General features: G+C 49.5%; 1 protein-coding gene across 4 annotated transcripts in view; it reads left to right on the forward strand.

Moving 5' to 3' along the window:
• The window catches only part of SLC2A5 (solute carrier family 2 member 5), a 31,106-nt gene extending 12,403 nt beyond the window's left edge, over positions 1-18,703 (forward strand). For 2 of the 4 annotated variants that reach the window (XM_014833453.3, XM_014833454.3), the window contains exons 2-12: positions 3,747-3,845; positions 4,432-4,592; positions 8,316-8,440; positions 12,209-12,361; positions 15,470-15,595; positions 15,700-15,887; positions 15,998-16,108; positions 16,672-16,773; positions 17,139-17,214; positions 17,673-17,800; positions 17,895-18,703. In XM_014833453.3, the coding sequence (XP_014688939.1) occupies positions 3,747-3,845; positions 4,432-4,592; positions 8,316-8,440; positions 12,209-12,361; positions 15,470-15,595; positions 15,700-15,887; positions 15,998-16,108; positions 16,672-16,773; positions 17,139-17,214; positions 17,673-17,800; positions 17,895-18,098 (1,473 nt within the window). In that variant the 3' untranslated portion in view covers positions 18,099-18,703. Of the gene's footprint in view, positions 1-2,243; positions 2,944-3,746; positions 3,846-4,431; positions 4,593-8,315; positions 8,441-12,208; positions 12,362-15,469; positions 15,596-15,699; positions 15,888-15,997; positions 16,109-16,671; positions 16,774-17,138; positions 17,215-17,672; positions 17,801-17,894 lie in introns of those variants that run through there. The other 2 variants (XM_044769624.2, XM_070511157.1) reach the window with 2 other exon arrangements.
• Positions 18,704-19,032: the final 329 nt, after the last annotated feature.

A 19,032-nucleotide genomic window follows, 5' to 3' on the forward strand; every position in this document is an offset into this window, starting at 1 on the left:
CAGCCTGGTACCAAATTCCCTTTTTTTCCCCTTCCTGGAAAGTAAAAAAAAAAAAGGGAAAGAAAGGAGAAAAAGAAAGCTTAAGCCTGGCTTTCTTTCATATGCCTTTTTTCCTTTCCTCTTCTTCTCCCCAAAGCCCCCTGTACATAGTTGTATATTCTAGTTGTGAGTACCTCTGGTTGTGCCACGTGGGCCGCCGCCTCAGCACGGCCTGATGAGCAGTGCCATGTCCACGCCCAGGATCCAAACCAGCAAAACCCTGAGCCGCTGAAGCGGAGCGCGCGAACTTAACCACTCGGCCATGGGGCCGGCCCCATACATGCCGTTTTAAATATACATTCATGTGTCGCTTAACAATGGCCATATGTTCTGAGAGCTGTGTCATTAGTTGATATTGTTGTGTGAACATCAGAGAGCGTACTTACCCAAACCTAGTATGGCCCACTGCACTCTGGGCTATATGGTGCTAATCTTGCGGGACTGCTGTTATATGTGGGATTCGCTGTTGACAGAAACGCCATTCTGTGTTGTGTGACTGTAGTATCTTTATGGAGAATATAACTCACATGCCATACCATTCACCATTTAAACTATACAATTCAGTGTATATTCACAGAGTTGTGCAGCCATCACCACAATCAATTTTAGAACATTTTCATCACCCCTGAAAGAAACCCATACCCACTGGCAGTCACTCTGAATTTCCTCCCATCCCCTCCTCTTCTCCTCCAGCCCTAGGCAACCACTAATTTATCTTCTGTCTCCATGGATTTGCCTGTTCTGGACATTCCACATTGATGGAACCATTCAATAGGTGGCCTCTGGTGACTGGTTTCTTTCACTTAGCATGTTTTCAAGGCTCGTCACATTGTAGCTGATATCAGGGTTTCATTCCTTTTTATGAGCAAATAATATTCCATCGTATGAATAGTCCACATTTTGTTTATCCACTCATCAGTTGACGGACGTTTGGGTTGTTTCCACTTTTTGGCTATTATGACTAATGCTGCTGTGAACATTTGTGGTAAAGTTTGTGTGAACATATGTTTTCATTTCTCTTGGATATGTACCTAGGGGTGGGATTGCTGAGTCATATGGGTTAACTTTGTGTGGAGTTTCCAGACTGTGAGAGGGTTCCTATTTTCTCCATGTCCTTGCCAACACTTATTATTACCTGTCTTGTTGATTTTAACCATCCTAGTAAGAAGTGCTATCTCATTGTGGTTTTGATTTGCATTTTCCTATGGGGTACCAAGTCCTTTGATTTCAGTTTCTAAATGGTCTTCAAAGCTGACACTTCTTGCCCCTGCCACAGCCACCACCCTTACCCAAGTCCCTATCCTCTCTCTGCCACTTTCCTGACTCCCCGTTTTAACCACTTCTGTGGTTTTTCTTCATAGAACATGTGACAGTTATAGTTTAATTATTAAATTATCATGTAGTTTTTAAAATGTCTGTCTTCTCCACTGGACCGTAATCCTCTTGAGAATAGCTGTTTTCCTCACCAGACCGCAGCTAGAACATATAGTCAGCTGTCAATGAATATTTAAGAAGTGAAGGCATTTGGACCAGCAAGATCAGTGAGAACCTACTCAGAATGTCTCTGCTATTTTCCTAGAGGGTAAGCTATGATTCCTACGGGTCCATAGAACATGCCTGTGCCTTGAATTCGAGGAGGAAGCCGGAGAATAGAAGTTGAATTTGTGTGCTCTATGATTAGAGATTCTATTGAGGTCTTTCTGATCACTTTTGCTGGGACCCCACCGTCCCATCCTGCCATGGTGCCTGACAGGATGCCCCCCCAGTCTGGGTTACCAGCCAGCTCCCCAGCTGAGCTTTGCTAAGGACTTCAAACCTTAGCACCCATCACAGCAGAGAGTGGTCAGGAGTTCCACCTGGCAGTGTGCATGAAGCCTGTTGCATTTGTAGTTAATTGTTTACGGGGAAGAGAATTAGAAGAGGAGAAATTTTTATCGTCATTTTCTTCTTTTCTTTCCTTCCTCCCTCCCTCCCTCCTTTCCTTCCTTCCACAAAATCAAGCAATAGACTGCTGTAGGGGAGGGATCTTTGTTTTGTTCTCCACCATGTTCCCAGCACCTAGAACAATGCCTGGCTCACAGTGGGTGCTCAGTATATTGAATGAATGAGTGAAGGAGTGAGTCCTCAGAGCACTTCAGGAGGGAGGGGAGCTCAGTCTGCCATGCTCTGCATCTCGGGGGGAGGGGCGGGGTGCCTGCTTGTGCACCCCTCGCATTTAGAAAATACAGGGCTGTGCAGCAACAGGCCTGGAACCCTCTTTCCTTCCTGGGCACTGTCACCCACTCCCACCACTTTTGTCACCCACTCCCCTCGCTGGCCCCAGAGGATGGTGGGAGCTGGGGAGAGATTGGAAACCAGGGCCTCCTCCTCCCTGAGAGGCTGCCTGCTCTGAGGCTGTTATCTTCCTCACCAGAAACTTCCTACTGAACTAACCACTTGCTAACTCATTTGGTGCAGGGAGGAGAAGGGCGAAGTCCCACTTGTGGTTTTGCTCTGACCAGGGCTCCTTGCAGGTCCTGCTCCTGCTCTGCGGAGGTTAACTGGCTCGCCTGTCCGCTCAGGGGCACCGCGACAAGGCAGGAGTGACTGTTGTTTCTCTGCCTGTCCTGCCCCTCACTTATCTCTCAAGAGGTCCTCTTTAGATTAGGAGGGATGCTGCCCAGAGGAAGACATGAGGACCTCGGCTTGCCACTGGAGGGGCACGTGTCCCGTGTCACGGGGACCTCCATCGGAGTACCTGAATGAAGGGGCTTCAGCGGAGGGTTCAGAGCCGTGTCCAGGCCTCACCTGCAGGGGATTCACCTCTCGGCCCGACGCTTTCCTAATTAATCCTCGCAACAGCTCCGAGGGAGTACTAATATCCTCATTTTAAAGATGAGGAAGCTGAAGGTCGTAAAAATTAAGGTAAAAAGTGGCAGCGGCAAATTCAAAATGAGATCTGTAGATTCTAAGAGCAAACCTCTTTCCACTTTATTTTTCTCCTGCTTGTCATTACTTTACTGATGAATTCCCTCTTGTCATTTAAGCTTGTCTTAAACGACTATTTACTTTCCTCTTGTGTCAAAAGGGGATATTATCATAGGGTGTGTCTGTTCAAGAGTCCCCAGAAATCTATGTTCAAATATTTTTTTCACTGTGCCTTGCCTGTTACAGCAAAAGTCCAGGGGCTAAAGGAAATTAATCAATGACCCTAAACAATTAAAAATTTTTGCATTTTTTTTCCTCTTCCATTTTTAGGGGCTTTTGTGTTTAAGATGGTGCTTGAGCACATTTGCTACAGTTGGCAAATGCAGCCCTGTGGCAGGAATGTCAGGGAAGCCGTGCGGATGGTAGATGGAGTGTTGGAGTAGGTGACCCTCAGTTTCCTTCTGACCCAGTGGTTCCCAACCAGGGGCAATGCCCCACCCACCTGGGGGACATTTAGCAATGTCTGGAGACATTTGGGTTGTCACAGATGGGAGGAGGGTTGATCCTACAGGACAGTCCCCCCCCTCCACCCTCCATAACAAACAATTATCCGGCCCTAAGTGCTACAGTTGAGAAAACCTGTTCTCATGCCAGGTGGGGAGAGGGGAGGTTTCAAGCTAGGGAGCAGCTGCGGATCTTCAGATTGTATTACGCCTTTCTACAAGACTTTGCAGTAAATCGGGAGTTCCGTGCGACCCCGGGTTGCTTCCTGACCTGAGCCCTGACCTCTCCTCCCACAGAGGCTGACACCTGTGCTTGCCTTGGCGACACTGATAGCTGCCTTTGGATCATCCTTCCAGTATGGGTACAACGTGGCCGCTGTCAACTCCCCCGCCGAGGTAGGTGGCTGTAGTGAGGGAGATGCAGCCCCCAGTAAACAGGGAGGTGTGTTGGGAGCAGCCCGTGTCGGGCGTGGTCACCAGGGTGAGACTGCACACACACACTGAGGGCACACAGTGGGTCCTCAAGTGAAAGGAGGGGAACACACCCAAGAGACAGTGCAGGGCTTGGGAACTTACAGGCACAGGGCCATGGGGATGGACCAAGTGCCCAGGCCTCAGCTTCTCACGGAGAGCCAGCCAGCTGGACACACAGTGGGCTGGCCTCTGGGGTCAGAGTCTGATCTGCAGGCTTGCAATCTACAGAGGAGTCTGCAGAGGCAGGGATCGCCCAACAGACTGGCAGACTGGAGTCAGTCCTTTCTGGTGGTAGAGACATCCTGGGCGGATGGCCTCTCAGAGGCCTCTCAGCCCTCCCCATGGGTGCCCCCTGCTAATTGCTGTTAACTTTCGCCCTTTCCTCCACTTAACAGTGTTGATATCTATGCGCCCAGCTCATCCCATTGGGTGGCCCAACAACTTAGGTGGCTCTTTCTGCAAAACCAGGCCAAATGATCTGGGTGTTCTGTTTTGCCTTGTTCTCCAGCTCATGAAAGCATTTTATAATGAGACCCACTACAGTAGATTCAGTGAATACATCAGCGAGTTTTCCTTGACGTTGCTGTGGTCCATTTCTGTGTCCATGTTTCCCTTTGGAGGCTTCGTCGGATCCCTCATGGTTGGCCCCTTGGTGAATAGACTTGGCAGGTAAGGGAAGGTAATTTTCAATTCCCCAAAACTCATAGACTCCTTCAGAGTTTGACCCCTAGGCCTAAAGCTGAAATTGTTCTTGGAAAACTAGTTTATAACCGTTGTGATGATTTCTGTTTTCTAACATGATCTTAAGAATAAGACTAGACATTGACCAAGCGTTTGGGGACCTAGGCAAGGTCTGAGGGCCAGAAGTAGGGGTGATGAGGCTCAGGCTCTGGGTGGGATACCGAATGGGCAGAGTACGCTTCAGAGGTCCGGACTCACTCTTGCTGTCTCTGTTCTCTTGCCTTGAAGATATTTTCCCTACCAAAGCCAAAAACAAGTTCTCTCCTCTTTTTTCACCTTTCGAAGGGTCGAACACCAGATGATGTGGCCACGATGTTAGTCCCACCCGAGAACACAGCGCAGCGTCCTTGATCTCTGCCTCTTAAAGGAACACAAACGAACTGCTCCATTCTTTTACCTTGGGATCAAGTAATGTGCAAAATTTAGCCCAAATTAAATTCATGTAAAACTTTGAAATGGCTGAGATCAGTGTCAGGCACTTCAGTGTGAAACTGTGGTCCCAGAGTGACTCTGACTGTGAGTGTCGTGAATGCCAAGGGCAGAGCTTTTATCTTTGCCCCTAATTCTAAAAGCATTAGAAATTCTGTATTTGATTCCAAAACATGTCCTTAAGACATCCCACTCCCCCAGGTAAATTCCACAGACAGGAGAGAGCAGCCCCCTTAAAAACAGCGTTTCCCAGCTCCTCCCCTCCAACCCCTTCCCTTTGCTAATGGGTACACAGAGGCTGGGGGAGGTCGAGTTGCTGTTCTTGACCACAGATCTAGTTAGCTCAAGAGTCAAGGCCAGAACCCAGACCTTAACTCCTTCTCCAGTATTTTTCAAAAAGAATCTGAGAATAGAAACTTAGAACCTCTGGTTTGGGATCTAAGATCCTAAGGTCTTTCTGGAGGGTTGATGTTGAACTCGCAGTTTTCCCTGGGACCCCCAGGGCAGGACATCTATCAGTCAAGTCACAGTGAGATCTGCAGGACGCTTCTCTTTGAGTGAAGTACTTGCCATCTGGTGTGCAGATGGAGCCGACAGTTGCTTGTCCAACCATCTGCTTGAGAATGTGATAAATGCTATTCAGTTGCTTGTGGTTTTCTTAAAGATTTGTAGGTGTTCCTTAAAGAACAGTAGCAACTAACAATTTATTGATGGATTCCTATGTGCCAGGATCTAGCCTGAGTGCTTCTAGGGTTATTGATTCCTCTAATCCTTACAAAAGCCCCATCCGCTTTTCAAAGATGGGAAAATGAGACACAGAGAGACAGTGTAACATACCCAAGATTACACAGCTGGGAGGAAATTTCACTTCTGAGCAAGTGCAAGTAAACTCCACATTGTACTCTGTTATATTGGGCAGACGTCTTCTCAGTCTGTTGCTTTATTTTCTAATCAGACATATAATATCTTTTTTATACAAAATTTTTAAATGTTCATGTGGTCAAATTTAAGTCTCGTTTATGGTTTCTGATTTTTGTGTCTTAAGCAGCTTTCCCTACTTGGAATCATAAGGATAGTCTTCTGTAATTTTAAAAATAATCTTACAATTTTGTTTTTCCCAAATAGATATGGAATTTTGTTTTGTATATAGTGAGTGATGAGAGAAAGCTAATTTTATTTTTTTCCCATGTGAAAAGTCAGTTGCTCTCAGATTTATCTTAGTTATTCGTGGTCCTTTACTCCTCTGTGTTAATTTTTAAATCAATTTGTCAACATCCCTGAAGAAAGATTCTGCTTGGAATTTCTTTGGATTTATCATTTAATTTGAGAAAAACTGACATCCTTACACTGTTGAATCATCCCTCTTCGTGAGCAAGTGAGGGCTAATTTATTTATTCTGGAACGCGCTGTGGTTTCTTATCTGAAGTTTCATGTCTTTGTCATCAGTTTTGGAAAATTCAGCCGTCAGTTCTACAAATATTATCTCTCCTCCAATTTCTATATTCTTTCTTCTAGAACTCCATGGATTTCCTCCATATCTTTGATTGTTGTTGTTGCTGCCCTATTGACTTCTTCAAAAAATTATTTTTTAAAAATTGTGGTAAAATACGTATAATATAAGATTTACCATTTTAACCATTTTTAAGTGTCCAGGCTACTGGCATTAAGCACATTCACATTGTTGTGCAGCCACCACCACCATCCATCTCCATGACTTTTCATCTTACAAAACTGAAACTGTGCCCCGGTAAACAAGAACTCCTCATTCCCGCCTCCCCCCAGCCCCTGGGACCCACCATTCAACTTTCCGTCTGTGAGTTTGACTACCCCAGGGACCTCATATGAGTGGAATCATACAAGATTTGTCCTTTTGTGACTAGGTTATTTCACTTAGCGTAATATCCTCAAGGTGCATCCGTGTTGTAGCATGTGTCAAAATTTCCTTCCTTTTTAAGGCTGAATAACATTCTGTTGTATGAATATATCACATTCTGTTTATCCATTCATTTGTCGATGGACATTTGGGTTGCTTCCACCTTTTGGCTTTTGTGAATAACGATACTATAATCCACGTCTTAATCTCTCCTATTTCCCATCTTCTTCTCTCTCCCTCTCTGTTACTGTCTATGTAACTTCCTCGAGTCTACCTCCCTATTCATTAATTCTCTCCTCAGCCGTAATTCCCCTACTAAATTTTTTATTGCAATGACTATATTTTTGATTTCAAGAAGTTTTGTTTACTTGTTTTGAAAATTTGTCTCTCTTTTTGATATTGTTTCTGCTAGGTTTTGTTTTATATAGTTTCTTGTTCTCCCTTTAGCATATTTTGATTCCTTGTTTTCTGACACTAACCGCGTAATACATTTTGTAGCCTCTGTCCGATTCTGTCGTCTGAAACTGCGCTGTTCGTACATGCAGCTCTTGCATACGGTGGCTTGTTGTGTGTGTTGTGATGGTGGGGCTCTGTCGCTCTCGAGCCTGACTGAGGGACCCCTGGGGAGCCCGATGTGAGGAGCCTCTCGAGAAGTTTTCCCTGTGCCTTTGTCAGGCTCCAGGGCCCAAGTCCACCTCCAGTCCTGACTTAAATGGAGGTGCTTTTTAAGTTTTATTAGGTTTGATGTTACAGGTTTTTAGGAGATTACCTTTGTCAGCTTACGTAAGTTCCCTTATTTTTATAGTTTTTTAAAAAATCATAATGAGTATCAAATTTTATTGACTTCTTTTGCTGCTTCAGTTGATAATCCTATATTTTTTCCCCAGTATAATCTTTAATATGGTGTTTTTAACATTGAAAGTTCTTTTTCATATATGCTGTTGAATTCAATCTGCTGATATTTCATTTAGGATTTTTGTATCTATGTTGATAAGTGAAGTTGGCTCACACTTTTCTTCTAATATCCTCACCCAGTTTGAATTTCAAGATTACACTAAAATCATGTTTGTTTATGATTGCAAAAGCCCTTTACTGTATTGTAATTTGTGACTTTCCCTCTACCCGCCACCGCTGATGCCCTCTGCACTGTGGGCATTTCCGTTTGCTCCCACAGAGACTATTCCACACCAGGCTCCACACTTGACCTGTGTCAGTCTTCAGTCAACAGCAAAGCTTAAAACACAACAGTGAAGCTTACTGCTTGAACCGAATAGATGCTCAATGAACGTTTGTTAAATGAATGAGTGAATTCTTAAACCAGACAATTAATTGATATTTGTCCTCTGCAGAAAAGGGACCTTGCTGTTTAACAACATATTTTCCATCGTGCCCGCCATCTTAATGGGAACCAGCAAAACTGCCAGGTCGTACGAGATGATAATTTTGTCCAGACTTTTGGTGGGAATATGTGCAGGTAACAATGCTACGCTTGCTACTGTTCTGTGATTTAGGATAATCAAGAGGAGGGGAACAGGCGCTGGTGTCTGAGCGTATAGATTCGTGCTGTTGCTCTGCCTCTGCTGTGAGGAGATGCTCGAGCCCCTGCGTTGGTGTCAGGGGTGGACAGCAGGCGGATCTTCACTGTGACATTTCCTGCTAAGAAAGCTGTTCTTTGAAAGACTGAAATGCAGAATCTTAGGTTCCGAAGGATCCTTCCATTCCAGTCTCTCTTCTCAACATTGTCTAAACTGCAGGTTGGGACCAGTTAGTGGGTGCTGACATCTGTTTAGTGAGCAGAATTTTCTTTTTTTAACTAGAGCAGACTGTGTCACGTGTCATAAAAGTAAGGACTATCTTTTGAAGCTTTTGTTTCAGTTGCTCATCTGTGTGCGTACGTGAACCAGGTGGCCGTGTAAAGTGTATTTCTGCGTTTTCTATTGTGAGTCAAAACAGCTTGAGAAACAGTCTAATGTGCGAAGCCCTCTACTTAGGGAGTCAAGGATAGCAGCCTCTCCCCTGCGCGGGGGTTTAAAGTGTGCGAAGGGCTTTTCGTGGGTTCTGGCTCCCTTAGTGCTTCAGCGCCCGCCTGCTGGCGGCCTAGCTCTCACCTCAGCCCCTGTGGAGCTGGTTTGCAAGCCCTGCAAAGCCATGCAGCCCAGGCTGTTGTTGAGTGCTTCTAGAAAACTCCCCCGTAATTGCTTCAGACGGAGGAGGAGCCGTCGCTGGAGCCGGCCCGTGGCCTTCCCCCGAGTTGGCGTTCTCTTGAGGCAGTGATTCCCAGGGTCAGTCGAGGTGAGTGAGGCGCCTGGGTGTAAAGTAAGGAGGCGCCTGCTCTCGGGGCGTGCACCTTCAGGGTGGGCTCCGAAGGGGGCGCCCTCGGGAATGCTGCACCCGGGGCACCTCCCTTGCCCCCTCTACCTGGCTCTGGCACTGCCAAGTAACTCTCGTTTTCTCCTTCCAAACACGGGGATAGGGACGAAGGGATCCTCTGGCTAGATAGCAGCAAAGCCTTTCGCTGGAGCTCATTGACAACGCGGGGGGGAGGGGGGGAGGGGCGGCGGGGCAGCGGGCGGCGGCCGGCGAGCAGCCTGGCATCAGGGGAAATGGTGAGGGGTTGCAGGCCTGGGGACAGAAGAGGAAAACAAGGTTCCTGGAGGGAGAAGAAGTCCTTTCAAGGAGAGAATGATGGGCCCCCTGACAAACTTCACTTCATATTCACATTCCCTGGGGGCGCCCGGACGGGTCTCTGCCATCTTGGCCTGAGCCCCCAGGGCACCTGGCCCCGCCCCTGGCCCTGCGGTGGGGCTCAGCGTTAGGAAAATAGACGATTCCTGAAAGTTGTCAGCTGTGAGCTGAGGCAGTCGCTTTTTGATTGACCATCCGACATTTCAGAGTTGGTTCCAACAGAGAAATATTAGGCTCCAATAGATGACAGATCACAGTTAAAAACCCAACTTTACTCCTGAGCAAGCGTTCCTTTCAGTCAGCTGTTCTCACACTTTTTGGCCTCACTTCCCCTTTACACTCTTCAAATTATTGAGGGCCCCAAAGAGCTTTTGCTGATATGGGATTTATTGATCAATATTTACCATATTAGAAAATTGCAACCAAGAAATGTGTTACTTCCTTTAAAAATAACAATAATAAGCCCATTACGTGTCTTTATGAAAATAACTGTATTTTCTAAAACAAAAAATTTAGCGAGGTGAGTCGCATTGCTTTACATGTTTGCAAATCTCTTTCACGTCTGACTTAGTAGAAGACAGACAGACCCTCAGCCCTGCTCCTGGGCTCTGCTGCTTGTGATCGCACACGGCGTGTAGCCTCTAGAAAACTCCACTGTGTGCTCACAAGAGAGCGAGGATGACAGGGAAAAATAACATCTTGAGATTTTTATGAAAATAGTTTTGGTCTCACTGACCCCCTAGAAAGGGGTCAGGAGCCTGGGTCCTCAGGTCGAGCTTAGAGAACACCCGCAGAAACATAGTTCCTTTGCAGTTAGTTCTTGAAAAAGTCAGGAAAATGCAGCATCAAGCTACATGCCTCTTAGACATCCTGATGCTGAAGTAAACAACTACCCCGGCCGGAGGGCGCAGAGAGAAATACGAGTTGGACTAGAGGATGCTCACGGGTTACTGGTTTGCTGAGTTAGCTTTGGCAGGAAGGCTGAAGGCTTTCACTCAAGGACTTTAAACGTTAGGAGCCGCTCTCTCTGACTCTGTGTCAGAACAGGCCGGCTGGGGTTGCCCCAGGAAGTCATTTTTAAGACAAAATAGAGATTGCTTCCACCAACATGAAGGGAATCGCATCTCTTCAGCAGCCTCCTGCTGTCTGACGCCTCAGCGCTGCCCTTGATCAGGTTCAGAAGCACTCGCCGCTGAGAACGGCCTGAGTGGTGACCACGGGGCCTCGGTGTCCTCCACAGGAGGCACCAGGCCTGCGGGGCTCCTCCCCCACAAGACCCTAACGGCTGTTCTAAAGACTGCCTCCTGTGCTCGGAAAACCAGAAAGAACCCATGGTGATGAACGCAGATGTCTCTTTTAAAATACTAAACAGAGACACGCTTGGGCAGAATGGCGAAGCTTGAGAACTTGCCCTTCAGTTCCCTCCTGTCTCAGTGTCTCCCAAGGCCGTCCCAGGAGCAGCAGCTCTGGCCTCTGCCCACCCCAGGCTCCGCTTCCTCTCGGTCTCCCCGTGGCCGGAGTCTCCCGCAGATCCCACGTCTCTCTGAGCCTCAGCTTGAGTTCTGACTACGTGTAGGATACTTGGACTAACAACCCACCTTGTAACAACCCGTCTGACCTTCCTCTGAGACTCCTAGCCTCTCATTGGGCCTTTAGGAGAATTAAAAGGGATAATATACGTGAAAATGCTTCAGAACCTAAAAATTAAGTTCCACCTATTTTTTTTTTTTTTAGAGATTTATTTTTTACTTTTCCTTATTCTCCCCAAAGCCCCCCAGTACATAGTTGTGTATTTTAGTTGTGGGTCCTTCTAGTTGTGGCATGTGGGACGCGACCTCAGCATGGCTTGATGAGCAGTGCTAGGTCCGCGCCCAGGATTCGAACCAACGAAACCCTGGGCCAGCGAAGCAGAGCGTGCGAACTTAACCACTTGGCCACCAGGCCAGCCCCAAGTTCCAACTATTCTTAAGATCAGATTCCTGTCAGATGGGAAAACTTCCAAGTTTACACATTGGGGATTCAGAAGTAATCCAGGCGTTACGTGCGTCCCAGGTGGCAGTTGTTCCACATTGTGTATTTAAGTTTTTAACGTTTATTATAAATAAAGCTTGTGTTTCAGTGTCTGTGAAGGTATCTATGATGGGTTTATCATGTGACATACTGTCTCAGAAGCGGGCAGGGTCCTTGGCCTTTTATTAACAGACTCCCCAGGGAGCAGCAGAGGAGAGAGTGTCTAGACCAACCCGGGCTTTTCCTCTCTGAGGCCAAGCCAGTCAGGAGGGAAGACCTGAGGTCAGGCAGGCCTCTGTCCCCAGGCGCCACCAGGCCAGAAGCAAGGGCATCTGTTCATAACTTCTTTGGTCAGACTATTTTCTCCTTCCTTAAAAGTTCAAAGGACTAAGAATTAAAAGAGGCGTTTGCATACTCCTGCGGCTTCCGGAAAGTTTCATCCCAACTAGTGTGATTGCTGAGTAAGAATAAATGTATTTGGAGACACACCTTGGCCCTGCCAGACTAACGTTTCCTGGTCATGTTTTCATTCCAACCCCTCTCCCAGGTCTGTCTTCCAACGTTGTCCCTATGTACTTAGGGGAGCTGTCCCCTAAGAACCTGAGGGGGGCTCTCGGGGTGGTGCCCCAGCTCTTCATCACCGTTGGCATCCTTGTGGCCCAGATCGTTGGTCTTCGGAGTCTCCTTGCAACTGAAGAAGGTAAGCTCAGGGTGCCTCTGGACCCGCAGCCCTCCCTCTGCTCCAGCTGGACATTTCTGTGAGCCTGTCTTTTCTCTCTAATCGACTGGCTGTCCTTGCGGGCCCCACACTGCCCTGACCCCACAATGCTGGTATGGCGTTAGCACAGAGCAGGCCCTGAACAAGTTGGTGGGGAAGGATTGGCTGACGTTTCCTAGTCCCTCTGAGGACACGGATGAGGTGGCTTTGAGTGAGCAGGAAGCGCTATTGTCTGACTGTCTCTAGGCCTGCTTGGTGGCTGTCCGTGTGGGGGCCTGGGGCATAGTGATGCCAGCTACCTGTGTTACTGCTTCGCTGGAGCCACCCCCCGCCCCAATGCCGCTGCCCAGGGGGCTCTGTGATGATCCCTTTCCACAGCCAGGAAAGACAGTCCCTCCACCTGGCACGTGTGGGTGAGGTGGCGAGTCTCATCCAGACCGTGACTCCAGAGCTGCACCCCCTCCCAGGAGCCTGGGACCTGGCACACAGTAGGTGCACAGTAACTTGCAACCATCACTGTGTCTGCGAGACCTCCCCTCTCTTTGTCATGGGTCTCAAAACTCTGAAAGGGGAATCACCATTAATAACAACACCAGTCAAACGTATGAAGTACTCCTCGTAGGCCAGCACCAAGGCTTTCATATTCATCCACTGAATCCCCTAAACACGCCTACAAAGCACGTACTGGTATCATACCCACTTTACAGGTGCCAAACCTGAGGCACGGAGAGGTGGGATGACATGTCCAAGGTCTCATTAGGACACCAGCCCAGGCAGCTCAGGCCCACATCCATGTTTAACTGCCACTGTCTCCTGCCTTTGAATCACTCTTGTAAGGAGCTGGGCCCAGGAGTGAGGGGCGAGCGTCCTGTCTCCCAGTGATGGCATGTAAACAACCAGCAGCGCCCAGAGCCATCCGCAGCACCCGGCATCTGGGAAGTGTTCTCTGCTGTGCTCCCGGGAGGGAGGGGGCCTCAGAGAGGCCTGGACCAAGGGTATGGAGGACGGGCGTTCCAGACATGGGCAGAGGGGCAGAAGTGTACAAGTTCTTCCACATTCAGGGAACTGCAGATGTGGTGGGGGGCTGCATTTTGTCCCTCTGTCCTTTATTCTGACTATTCAACCATCAGTACCCTTCTTCTAGACAGAGTGTGTGGAGGGCAGGGCTTGGCCTTATTTATTTTTGAATCTCCAGCACAATTCCTGGCACATAATAGGTGCTCAAAGAACAAGGAAGGAGAACCAGAAGAGAATAGTGTCAGAGAAGCCTCCAGAAGGAGTGGCACGGGAGGCAGAAGGTCACCGTGCAGAGGCTGCAAAGAAGCCAGGGGTCAAGGTCGGCACACAGTATCTGGATTTGGCAGTGAGGGGTCTCCGAGACCTCGGGAGAAGGTTTTCAGTGTAGAGGGTGGGGCCAGAGGCCGGATGGCAGTGGCCTGGACAGCAGGTACGTCCACTGTTGCTGTAGGCCGTGCTGGGTGAGGCAGGCCCCCAGGTTAGCTAGGGTTAGCTGGGCCCTGGATTCGGAGCCGAGGTCGGGAAGATGATCAGCCAGCCAGTACAACGGTGGGCAGGGCAGGAGGTGAATTTAAGATTGCCTGGCACTCGTTTTCCTGGTGAAGAGCGATGAGGTTATAGGATGGGGGAAGCTTCAGAGGTTGAAATATGGCTTGAAAAAGATGATGTCTAAATGAGGGTGTTCTTCCTTGATTTCTCTTCTGTTTCAGTAGTTGGACTCTATTTTAGAAGAGATGGATGGTAAATCACGGGTTGTCAGGTGGTCACAGTTTTAAGTTTGACTAAGAGTCTGTGTAACGTGTGGTTAAGAATACCCAGAGTGCACCGTGCCTGGATTCGAATCCAAGCTTTGCTCCTAAATGCTGACCTTGGGCAGGAGGCCTCCACCCTCCAGCCTCAGCGTTTGCAGGTGTCAAATGGGACTGACCTCGGTACCTGCCTCTTGATGTTGCTGTGATGGGGGAGTGAAGAGCCATTAGACTGGGGCCTGGCAGGCAGGTGTCCATGGTTGTCACCTACTGCAAGCCCTAGGAGAAGAGGGGCGAGTCAGGCACTAACCACTCCTAGAAGGAGCCTGAACTACTCATTCACTTATTTACCCATTTTTATTGTGAGATATAACATATGTAAGGAAATGTGCATAAAACGTAAACGTGCATTTAGTCAAACAAATCAAACACCTGTGTGACCACTACCCAGGTCCAAGACTAGAGCAACACCAGCCCACCAGAAGGCCTCTGTGCACCCCTCAATCACGCCTTCCAGCTCCCAAAGGGAACCACTGTGTTGACATTTTATTTGTGATCATCGCATCCTTGGTTTTCCCTATAGTTTCACTACCTTTCGCGAAGGTTAGAGTTAATGTTTCTGGACTTTATCGAAGGGAACCACATTGTGCAGATTATTGCCTCCGACGTGGTGTTTGTGGGATTGGCTCCTGTCCTGGCTTCTTTCATTTTCATTACAGTATAAATTTACATTTTATGAATACACCGTGATTTGTGTATCCATTTGCCATTGTGGACGCTTGCATTGTTTCTAGTTTTCATTTCTCTGATCAGTGCTGCTCTGACGATTCCAGTTCAGGGGTCCTGGTGGCCTGGGCATACACCTGAACAGGACTGCTGGGTCACAGTGTGAAGGTGGCCAGCGTCACCAGCTCCTGCCATACTGTTCTCTAAAGATGCTGCATGTCCGCACATGGCAGTGTGGAGACTTCTTATTCACCCACATTCTCGCCAGCACTTGTTATTGTCAGAATTTTTCATTTTGTCCGTCTGGTAGGTGGGCAGGGCTTATTCATCATTACCCATTCTGCGACTATTTAGGGTGTCTGCTATTCTTAGGCACCATCCGTAGTGCTGGGATACGGGGGTAAGAAAGACAAGCCCCTGCCCCTCAGAACCTGCGTACCAGCTCCAAAGAAAACTCACCAGGGTAATGGGGCAGCGTGGCCAGCTGGGCACCATGGGGGCGGGGCGGGGGCTGGAGGCTGGATGCTTGGTTTGGTGGGCCTCTCCCAGAGATGGTGTCAGAGCCAGGTCTCACGTTAAGACACTGGTTTCCCTGTAGGCTGGCCGATCCTCCTCGGGTTGACTGCCATTCCAGCAGCCCTGCAGCTCCTTCTACTGCCCTTCTTCCCCGAGAGCCCCAGGTACCTGCTGATTCAGAAGAAAGATGCAGCAGCTGCCAAAAACGGTAAGGCTTCCCTGTGAGAGGAGGAAAAGCAGCCAAGGGCGAAGCGTCTCGCTCCGGGGAAGCCATGGTCCACTCTCAGACCCCTCTCTGCTCCCCTCCTTTAGCACTGAAGAGGCTGCGCGGCTGGGATGATGTGGATGCCGAGATGGAGGAGATCCAGCTGGAGGACGAGGCCGAGAAGGCCGCGGGCATCATCTCCGTGCTGACGATGTTCAGGATGAGGTCCCTGCGATGGCAGGTCATCTCCATCATCATCCTCATGGGCGGCCAGCAGCTGTCAGGAGTGAATGCGGTACGGGGCTGCCCAGGGCCAGGGACAGCGGGCAGTGTCCAGGTGCAGGATTGCCCCAGGTCCAGGCTGCATCCTGCCCGGCCCCACCAGCCTCTGGGGTTGCCTTCCAGATCTACTACTACGCAGACCAGATCTACCTGAGCGCTGGGGTCAAAGACCAGGATGTCCAGTACGTGACGGTGGGCACAGGGGCTGTCAACGTGTTGATGACCATCTGCGCTGTGAGTGTCCAGGGGAACTGACTCCCTGTCCACTGCCAAGGTTGGAGGGAATCTTGAGAATGGGGGTCTTGGCCAAGGAAGGAGCCCGGATCTAAGATGGCAGGATGCTCCTTGGTCCCCTTATCTCTAGCCTCTTGGGCTCTCCTGAGATAGCCTGTCTCTTGTAGGGGACAGCCTATGGCTCCCCAAAGATGGAGACCCCCGCCCCCTACTCCAGTAGTTTCCTCTGTGTGAGGTGACTCTTCTCCAACATCTTACACTTGGGGCCAGGGCCACAGTCTGACAGGAACAAATACAACACCTGGACTGGGCAGTGTGGTGGCCTGATGGCCATTCAAGGGCATACTCTTGGGGACACACATATGTACGCAGGTGGGCATGTAACCCACCAGGCTCTCCTCACAGCTGCCCCTTCAGAAGTAGGTGTTTGGGATGGGCCAGGGGCTTCCTCTTGGGGTAGCTCCAGTCAGGGGTGTGGCTGGACCACCAGGGCCCACCCGACCTCCTGCCTGGTGGGCGCAGGGCTCCTGATCGCCGCTGCTTCCTTCGCCCCTTCCCTCCAGGTGTTCGTGGTGGAGTACCTGGGGAGGAGGGCCCTGCTCCTCCTGGGCTTCTCTGTCTGCTTCATCGCTTGCTGCGTGCTGACCGTCGCTCTGGCTCTGCAGGTGAGGAAGCTGGGCCCCACGTGGAGGCGCCCAGAGGCCAGAGCAGTGTCACTCTCACCCTCTGCCCTCACTTACGTTATAGGAAAAAAGACCAAAATGACGTTGTTATAGCCGTTAGGATGAGTCAGATGCCTGGGGACCACGTGTAGCTGTACCCCCCACCCTCAGTAGCCCCCTTGCCCACTTCCAGATAATTTTCCAGTGGCATCCAGGTGGTTCTGCCTGTTGAAGGAGCAGCCAGGTGCCATCCTTTCCCAGCCCAGGTGGAGTACCTGGCCCTCTGGGGACCAAGGTTCCTGACATCCCCATCCCAGCTTTGTCTCTCCTTTGCCCAGGGTTTATCCAACTCTGTTTTCCCCCCACAGGACAGGGTATCCTGGATGCCTTACATCAGCATCGTCTGTGTCATCTGCTACGTCATAGGACATGCCCTTGGGCCCAGTATGTACCCAGAGCTGGTTCTGTGGTTTCATTGCCCCCTCTCCTGCATCAGCCCTAGAAACTTCTGGCTTGAGCTCATCAGAGAGGCTCCAGGGAGGGCAGGATGCAGCCCCAACATGGCTTCTCTCCTCATCTTCCTATTTCAGAGGGGGTTGGGTGGAGCATAATTAGAGCGATGACAGTAAAGCAGCCTGTGTAGGTGCCCTGTGTGATTGGCATAGAGAGCCTTACGGGTGGTCATGGCCTCTTTTCGGGAATCACAGGATATCATCTATTGTGCTGAACTCTTGCTATTTGCCTTCTCACACTGCTTCTCCACAAGACCAGGAGTCCGGGAGACACACCCCTGCCCCCCGGGCCAGGTGCTGAGGGCGCCTTGCACATGGCAGGGGCACCAGGACCCTTTGCGGGCTGGCTCTGCCCACAGGGGAGCCAGCTCTTCTTCTCCCTCCCCCAAGGTCCCATCCCGGCGCTGCTCATCACAGAGGTCTTCCTGCAGTCCTCCAGGTCGGCCGCCTACATGGTGGGGGGCACCGTCCACTGGCTCTCCAACTTCGCTGTAGGCTTGGTCTTCCCGTTCATTCAAGTAAGTGCATCCCCGGGGGCCCGGATTCACAAAATCCACAAGCAGTGAAGTGAGGACCTTTTCGAGAAGGTGAACCCGGCTCCCCTTCCCGCAGGTGGGCCTCGGAGCTTACAGCTTCATCATTTTTGCCGTGATTTGCCTTCTCACCACCATCTACATCTTCCTGATTGTCCCTGAGACCAAGGGCAAGACATTCGTGGAGATCAATCACATTTTCACCAAGATGAATAAGGTGTCAGACGTGCACCCAGCAAAGGATGAACTGAAGGACATCCCCCTCTCTGCCGTGGAGCTGTAGCTTGAGAGGAGGGGCCTGTTAAGCGGTCGGTGTGGAGCTTCCCTCCTGGGCTTTTTTTCTGACTGAAAGTTGTCTATGAGTAGCCAGCACTAGGCCAAGGCCAGTGTGGAATGCAGGCCCCAATGGGACTGTCTGAAAGGCTTCTGTGCGGTTCTGAAAGCCAAGCTGTCTCTGTCCAGATTGACCCATCTCCAACCCCAAGTCACAGCGAGCAGCTGTCCCCTAGCTGTGCTGGGTGAGCCACTGTGGGACTCCGGGTAACACCAGCTCTTATGATAAGAATCGTTGGTAGGGTAGTGCGATGGAAGGAATACAATTTTGCCAGAGAAAGAAACTCTTCTTCAATCCCGAGTCTTCTGGGGGCCACAAGCCTGTGTTCAGAGCAGAATTTATTCTCTTGTCAGATCCACCTCCAGAAACACCAGTCTTGGAAAGTGTGTTGTCACAAGTAATAATGTCTAAGAAGCTGGGGAACAGGTCCCTATGGAGATTTTAACTGAGTCAGAGATTATTGATCATAAATTATATTGTTAGGGGACAACAGAATTGCATCTGTATACTCAATAAAATGAATAATGGTTACTTTTCACCAAGATGTGTTCTTTTCTGTGAGCAAGTGGAAGGTGGGGGGCCTTCCCTGCTGCTTCGAGCAGTTTGACTGTCCTGGAGCGTCAGCCCCTTGAGGTCACAGGTTTGGCTAGTTTTGTTTATCCCAGAAACCTCGCTCCTAGAACAGGGCCTGGTGTGGAGGAGGCACTCAGACAAGATTGGCTGAAAGAGGGGAGAAGTGAGAGATGAAATGGTTGCAAAGTTGTGATTTTTATCTCTCTTTTTTTTTTTAAAGATTGACACCTGAGCTAACAACTGTTGCCAATTTTTTTTCCTTCCTTCTTTTTCTCCTCAAATCCCTCCAGCACATAATTGTATATTCTAG

Source organism: Equus asinus, chromosome 5 (assembly GCF_041296235.1).
Source record: "Equus asinus isolate D_3611 breed Donkey chromosome 5, EquAss-T2T_v2, whole genome shotgun sequence".
Taxonomy (NCBI): domain Eukaryota; kingdom Metazoa; phylum Chordata; class Mammalia; order Perissodactyla; family Equidae; genus Equus; species Equus asinus.